The sequence below is a fragment of the Mus caroli genome, unplaced genomic scaffold (genome assembly GCF_978045245.1).
Source record: "Mus caroli unplaced genomic scaffold, Mus_caroli_1 scaffold_15, whole genome shotgun sequence".
Classification (NCBI taxonomy): domain Eukaryota; kingdom Metazoa; phylum Chordata; class Mammalia; order Rodentia; family Muridae; genus Mus; species Mus caroli.
Genome location: NW_028227270.1, coordinates 70,930,304 through 70,938,250, shown reverse-complemented (window position 1 = coordinate 70,938,250; position 7,947 = coordinate 70,930,304). Strand labels below are relative to the sequence as shown.

General features: G+C 45.0%; 1 protein-coding gene across 1 annotated transcript; it reads right to left on the bottom strand.

Moving 5' to 3' along the window:
- Positions 1 to 491: 491 nt before the first annotated feature.
- On the bottom strand, positions 492 to 5,491 carry LOC147000996 (uncharacterized). Its single transcript, XM_085830751.1, is given in 6 exon segments — positions 492 to 554; positions 556 to 650; positions 653 to 3,210; positions 3,438 to 3,498; positions 4,011 to 4,062; positions 5,292 to 5,491. Coding segments are annotated over 6 exon segments (3,015 nt in total). The 5' UTR covers positions 5,478 to 5,491.
- Positions 5,492 to 7,947: the final 2,456 nt, after the last annotated feature.

The window sequence follows — 7,947 nt, the reverse complement described above, 5'->3', positions numbered from 1 at the left end:
GTAGAGATTCTCCTATCTTGGAACTGGGGATTAAACTTTGTGATTGTTGTCTCTGCACATCATTCTGTACAGTGACAAATATATCAAGGTGGGACAGCAAAGAGAAAACATTGGGCCACAGACCTGGGTGGATATCTCAGACAGTTGGGTCATCCAGGAAAACATGTAGCCTCTGTTATGACAGAAAGATTAATACTAACTGCACAGTGATGGGACAGTATGAGGATGATGCCTGTAAGTGACTGTGCCTTCCCACCTACTGTGTCTCTCTCTAAAGTGCATGGAGGCTGACGCAATGCTGACCTTCCTCTGCTCGATCACTGTAGGACAAAAACTATAGTGCTAAACGACAATAGCAGGAAGAAAGAAGCAGCTCCTGTCCGGGAAGGAGCCATGAGCAGGCAAGGAAGAGCTCCAGAAAGAAAGAGTTTCCTTGTAGGGAGAAAACCAAGTTTATTACCAGGACAATGGCTGGCAAGATGGGACATCTTCTAGAAGATCCTGGTGTGGGAAGGCATGGATGGCCTGAGCCACCTGCTCCTTAACCTATTCTGGTAAGGTATACCTGGAGTCAGAGGCTTGCTGGGCAGCAAGACCTGGCTCCTGTTTGGCTCCAATTCTCCTGTACTCAAATGGAAATTCTTTCCCTTGGGCATGTGGAGCTGGTCAAAGCACATCCCTCTCTTCTCTTGGTTCATATATGGGTCACAGTCTCTTTGGGCTTTAAGCCCTGACTTCAGTTTGTCTCCCATTCCTCTATATGTGAAAGAATAGTTATGCATCTCAGGGCTGGAATGGCCACAGCTCCTCCTGCTTGCCAGTCTGCTATAGTTTGTGTCATACAGACTCTCAGAAGAGTGGGATGTCAGCTGGGGTGTCAGTGATTCCACTTCACACCCTTGTACCTCTGATGGGTCCCCTTCAGTGTCCTCCAAGATCTGGAACAGAACATCCACAAGGGATTTCAGTGCAGATATCATCCTGTGGATGACCATTTTAATTGTTAATCCTTTTGTCTGCTCAGCAGCTGGTGTGGGGTGATCAATCCTTAAAGAATCCCCTTGACCACTGTCTTTTTTGCTGAGGTTTCTTTCTGGTAAATCATTAAATAAGGTGTTCTTCCAATAGCTTTTAGAAGTAGCCTCTCTTTTTTCTGCTATCCTAGACTTGGATGTATCCTTGAGCTTTATTGAGCTCAGGATCTAAGGCCTTACTTCTTCAAGCCTTTCTGCCAGGCGAATGGCCCTAGATTTTATACTCTGGCTCTCTACATGGGGATGAACCCCATCATGATCCCAAAGTTTGATCTTATCAGCTAGGACCCTGTTCTCTTGAATATCACCCCTCTTGTGTCTCCTCATGAAGCCTGTATTCTGGAAGCTGGACAGAGAGTCTGTTGAAGGCAAGTTGATATCAGCAGGGTGGGCTCTACTGGGGCCAACTGGATGGTGACTCACAGGCCAGGCTCTTGGCTGCTGATTTGTACTGAAAATATTTGGACTTGAGTCCTGCGAGTGTTGTGAGGTAGGTATTTTTAGATGGGCTGGGAGTCTGTTGGCCCCTAAAGACCCAAAGTCTCTGGGTCTGATATTGATGTCCTTGCCATTGTGACTCTCACTGGATCCCAAACTCACTCTCCATGCACGAGGTGGCTCATCTTTAACCTCCACTGTAGTTTGTTTGGCTGCTGAAGTTCGAACCCTTTCTCCAGGGCCTTCCATTGTCATACACCAGGGGTGATGTCTTGATTCCACCTCCTGCAAGGTCTTCTGTGGTGCATGCTTGGACATTTTGGGATTGCTACTTGGCTTCAGACTGCCTTTTCCAGTGCCCCAGAGAGTCCTGATCTCTTGGGGATTTGCTGCCTGGAAGTAGCAAGCAGGTCTCTGAACACATAGGTGTCTTGGCAATGGATCTAGATGAGACTTTGTGGCCCCATGATTGGCAGCAGGTGGAGGGGCTCTGTGGGTCTCCTGAGCCTCTGGAAGTGAGTGTATAAATTCACCTCTCTCTAGCCTTGAAGCTGATGCACTTTGCATTCTTGTCCCTCCTGGATCCTGGTGATGCAAATTTTCCAAGACCCTGGCAGCCTTGGAATTGCTGATGGGTGAGGAGGGATACACAACCTGGGGGAGGTTTGAGGCTGGAACTCCAGGTGTTTTCAAATCCCTTGCCTCAAGGATCTGCAGATATGGTCTCCTGTGTTTCACTGGAAGCTCTGTGAAATTTGATGCTGTCTTTGATTCAGGCAGGGAATAGTGCTCAGCAGGTTTCATGGAGGATACCTTCTCTGTCCTCAGTACATGTTTGATGGGTCTTACCTCCTTCCCAGGGCTGCTGCTTGCAGTGCCAGGTACCTTTTGTGCCCCAATACCAAGGTCCTTCTTGATGGTGTTATGCATATCAGACTTTGCTATGTCCTTCTTTAAGGGCACCCCTGTAGGCACAGACCCCTTCCATTTATTACATTTGTAGGGTTTGGAATTGAGGATGGCGTGCTGGGCAGGCTGGGAGAGTTGAGACCTGTTCTTACAATAATCAACATTTTTTGCTGGGAAATGTTCCTGTACCTGGGTCGGTTTCCTGTAGGGGAGGAATCTGAATGGGGTTCCTTGTTGTTCTCTGACTCTAGTTGTCTTTTCATTATTCTCTGGCTCTTTATGGAGCTGGAGCCTCCGGCTATGCTCAGGATGGATGGTGGCTGGCCTGATAGCTTTAGAAAGCAGGGTGCCCCTGGGAAAGTTGACAGTGGGCTTGCTAATAGTTTTTTGTTGTTTTTGCTCATCATAACCTTTGGTTTCTTTTGAATATGGTCCATGTTTCCCAGGCAGGCTTCCAGCTGGTAGGGATGCCTGTATCCTTCTCTCAGTGGTGGGATATGGCACCACATAGGCCCTGCTTTTGAAACAAGGAGGTGTTTGTTTTGGGGTAGATCTTGTGAGGATTTTGTTTTCTTGGATTGGTTTCTCATCTACCAAGTTTGGTGTCACAAGGTGGTGAGGTAATGGCTGATACTGGGAATGCTGTGGAAATCCTTTAGCCTGGGATGGAGCTTCCTCAGGGTTACTGTCATCAGTAAACCTCACAGAGTTACGTCTTCCCAAGGAAGGGCTTCTGAGCTCATGGGCAGTAGCCACAAATGTTTCAGAGTTAATAGAGAATGTACCCCAGAAAAATCGACTAAGATTGTTGTAACGTTGCTTGTTGGGGCTGCAAAAGACAGGAGGCAAAAGCATCAGCCCCAATCAGAGGATCAAGAGGCCCATCCAACTGTGTAAATATGGCACCTCCATCGCCTACATATCCTATGCCCCTTAGCCTCACATCCAACTAAGATTCCTTTGAATCCCACCCTGCATAGCATATCCAGAATGAAGATGCACAGACCCTGAGCCCACATCCTGGTATGAAAATTCGATTAGACAAAGATTTCTTACATTTCCATAGGTTGTGCTGGTGTGTCGGTCCCTTCTGCATTTTTTCCTGCATCTGTACAACCTGGAGGTAGTTAAGTAGGATCAGGATGAGGAATGAGAACACACAGGTGTGAGGCATCCACTTTTGACTCCCTGTGCTAGGACTCTAATGCTCAAGCACCTTAGTGCAAGGACGGAGCACTGAACGTGAGCAAGGGGAATGGACGGGCCTCATCTCTCCATGTACACTTTTCTTTCCCCTACCTCAACCTTTATAATACCAATTACAACATGGTAATGTCGCAGGATCTGAAAGAGAAATGCACTTGAGAGACTGAAGCTACCTGCTGTCAGGTGAACCTGGGTGCCCACGCCCCCATCTAGGGTCACAGCATCACTCCAGTGCCTTGAACAACACTCCCAGGTGTAGCACCCATCCCAGGCCAACCACAGCTCCTTTCCATCCCATTACCTGGGGATGCCATAATTCTAATTTCATTTCCACATGCCCCATCTTCTTTCTTATATACCATGTCCTCTTCACTAAAGGCTAGGCTAGAGGGATTTTCTCTCCACAGGAAAGCAGAAGCCTACCTTTTCCAGTAGCAGTTTTCTTCCTGGTCTTCATCTGCCACCTCTTCACATCCTGCCAGTTAGAAACAACACAAATGAGCTGGAGACCTTTCTTCCTTTCTCTGGTAGACAAGCATCCTGGTCTCTTTGGTCCTCAAATACATGAAATCTACATTTTCTAAAAAGTGTTCTCTCATCCATCCTCTACTCACTCATATTGTGTATAAACATATTTCCCTTGTCACCTTGTTAGGAGAAACAGGAGAAGGCACTGTCTATGCCACAGTTACCACAGATGCCTCAGTCTGTGCTTCTCAGATGGGATCCTACCCAAGGCTGAGCTCTGCAGCTGCCTCTGGGCTGTCAGGTGATACCTGCTTCCTCAGAGCAGAGGAGGCTCAAGCCCTTATCTGAGGCTCATGTTCTCATCACCTTTTTCATATCAGCTCAGCCCAGACATAAACAAGCGCCTGAACAGAGGACAGATGATCTCCTCTGAGCTTCTCCTGTGTTGCCACCAACTCAGAAATGTATGTCCATGGAGCCTCACTGATCCTTACTGGCCTCTCTGCCACCATGGACTGATGGTCTGTGAGCTTCATGCAGACACCTCAGGACCACTTTCCCCTCTGCCCTGCCTGTCAAACCCTCCAGACTCTTTCTAGAGATTAGCACTTACTGTCTGTAGTAGACATAAGCTACTTTGTATGTTCGTCTTTCTTAAAACCTTCTCCACCCTTTTCTTCCACCCATTCTGTCCCCTAACAGTTGTTAGGAGTGGGGAGAAAGGCACACAGGGGAAATGGAGAGTCGTTAGTATTAGTGTACTTCCTGCTGATTGGGGGTGTTGAGTGCCTTGGGGATATTTCATCTTCACTCTCAATATATCTTATTTCGTTTTCCTCTGTCTTCAATGCACATAACTACTGATCAAAGCTCAAACACAAGCAAGCGATAAAAACCAACATCAAAGGACAACCCACCATGTCTTCCAGGGAACTAGCATTTATGTATTCTCTGAAATATCCCCAGAATTCCCAAAGTTACCAGAACAAACTATCAACTGCTAGCAAAATCATTCCCTGTCTTGAACATGAGGCAATTCATACTCAGCTGCTGTGAACATTTTGAGGCAGCCACATATCTCATATCTGAGACTAAAACAAAAGATTATATTCTTATGTTACTTTTTAAAAAACATACCAAAATTGTCACTAAACCAGTGTTCCTAGAAAATGTGAAAGCAACAGCCATGAACAACAGACTGCTGCCCCATTGTGTGTAAACCAAGGCTCTCCTCACCTGTGGTTTGTCCCATACATTCTCAGATGCTGGTGACACTGGGTACTCCTTCAGGAAGGGGATAAGTAGGAAAAAGAGCCCAACTCCACACATAAAGCCAATGGTCATGTCCATTGCTATGTCCATGGAGCTGGGGCTCATCCATGAATCAATAATGCTATTCATCAGAGAGAGAAAATTCTCCATCTTCTGAATCGCAATGCAGCTCTCAGGCTACTGAGTCCTTGAGTGCAGTGTGAGATGTGTCAGGAGGGCTCAGGGCACATCACACAGGTATGGCCTCTTCATCACAAAGGGCTGCTGGCAGTAGAGAGGCTGCCACAGCCCCTCACCAGCCTCCAGGACAAGGTCACCTCCTGTGTCCTTTTCCTGCTTCCTTTTTTCCAAGTCCTGCCACTGAGTAAGGCATAAATAGACATCTGGCCATGTATTGTTCCTTATCCCTGAACAGCAGTGCTCCTCTGGGTAGGCATTTGTTTTGTTCAGCCTACTTTAACAAGGGTTAAATTCCCTCAAGCCCACAAACCACCAGATGAAGTGGGAAAGAAAGGTTGTTAGGATATGGGGGAAGCAGACCTGTATAGAAATTGTTCTACCGCGCAATTACAAACTTTGTTGGTCTCAGTCCAGTTCCCTAGCAAACACCAAACAGGAATCAGTTCCTGCAGACCAGACCACTGGGCAGACACCACACAAGAGTCAGTGAGAGCAGTTGGATGCAGACGAATCTGTGAGGCTGCCAATGAGGTCTGAGTCCAAGGAAGCAGCAAAATCCTCAGGAATCTCACTAGAAGTTCTTTGGTGAGTTTCTCTGTAAGAGGACTCCATGGGTGAAGCTCAGCAATTGTAATGTGAACCAATACAAGCTTTACACCTGCAATGAGTAGCAAAATGGAGCTAGGCAAACCAAACCTCAAGTTCCCACTGTCTGTGGGATCATATTATTGTTCCATCTAAACATTATTCATCATTTCATATGTTTCCTATAAGAAACATTCTTTCACCTGTGTCTGCTTCAGCCAAACATTCTTTCAGGTGTATTTCAGGTGTCAACCAGAAAGGTACATTGTATGTTTGCCTCCTAGAAGATACCTACATGAGTAGATCAGGTTCTTAGTTTTTGACAAAGTGAGCTTCTCTGTGGAACTTGAGTTGTTTCTTTGATATTGTCACTGTCACACTGTCTTCTGTCTGCAGAACCCTTTCTGTTCATTCTGTGATCACAGATTTTCTCAAGTCAGACACAAAACTTTCTTCTGTCACTTATTTATTTAGATTTGTTTCTATTTAATGTAATCAAAACTAATGTACCTCTTTGTCTTCAGGTACAGAATTTTATGAAAATGAAATTCATTTCCTAACCATAAAATGCATGTGGCTAATTAAGAACTAAACTGCCTATGATAGTTTGAATGCTTAGTAGTGTTTGGATACTTTCCTTTAATATTCAAATTTTCAAATTAGCAAACTCTAATAGAATTTATTTAGGTATTTTTAAAATGCCTAATTGTCTTGCCATTGGGAGTAGGACCACAATCACCATGGATGTGCATGGATGTCCTTGGAGGGATGTAGACTGCATCCTTTGAGACCATGCTCAGAAATATTACACCAGAGCCTATGGTAGTTCTATTTTCAGGAAACTCTGTACCAATATCCACCATGCTGTTCTAGTTTACAAACCCAATTGCAGCTTCTGACATGTCCCTTCCCTCATCTCCTTCTTTTTTTAATCTCAGGCGTTGTCATTAAATAAAATGGTATCTCAGTGTTGCCATAATCTTAATGACCTGAAGGCAAAAAATATTGAAGTATTCCCTGTTGAGAATTTTCCATTGTGCTCTGTACCTTATTATATGATTGGGTTATTTTTTTCTGTTGCTATCTAATTTCTTGTATTCTTTATATATTCTGAAACTTAATTAACCTGAAAAGCTGAGAATGTTGATGTATTGGTAGAGTAATTATCATCCTCTGGGTATTACCTTTAAAAAACTATTCTTTAGTCCTTTATTGATTGGTTTAATTTTGATATTTAGTAATCACCATTGTTTGTAGATTCTAAATGTTCAGGCCACACACAGAATTTCATTGGTGGGATGATCTCTGATCATCTAGACCTGAGATGCCAGCTTCTTTTTCTGTACAGGACATTTTAATTTCATGTAATTCCATTTTCAATTTTTAGGCTCTTTTGTGTGCTATTCGAGTTCCTTTCTTCCCATTAAATTTTTATTCATTTGACATCCTGATTGTAGTCCCTTCTTCCAGTCCCAACCTCACAAATCGCTCTGCCCATTACTCCCTTTCATTCTCATCAGAGAGGGGAGACACCCCCCCCTTGGGTACCAACCAGCCTCAACAATCAACTGGAAGCAGTGCATCCTGTGCCACTGAAGCTCACCCAGGCAGTCCAGCTGAGGGAAGGGAATCCAAAAGCTGGCAACAGAATCAGAGACAACTCCTGCTCAAGTTTTCAGGAACCTGCATGAACTCTAACCTGCACACCTGCTACAAATGTGTAGGGGGCCAATTTCCAAACTCTGCAAGCCCTTTGAGTGGTGATACAGTCTCTGTGAGCCGCCATGTGCCCCAGTTAGTTGACTATGTCAACTAGGTCATCTGGTGGTGTCCTTGACCCTTATTATTCCCTCAA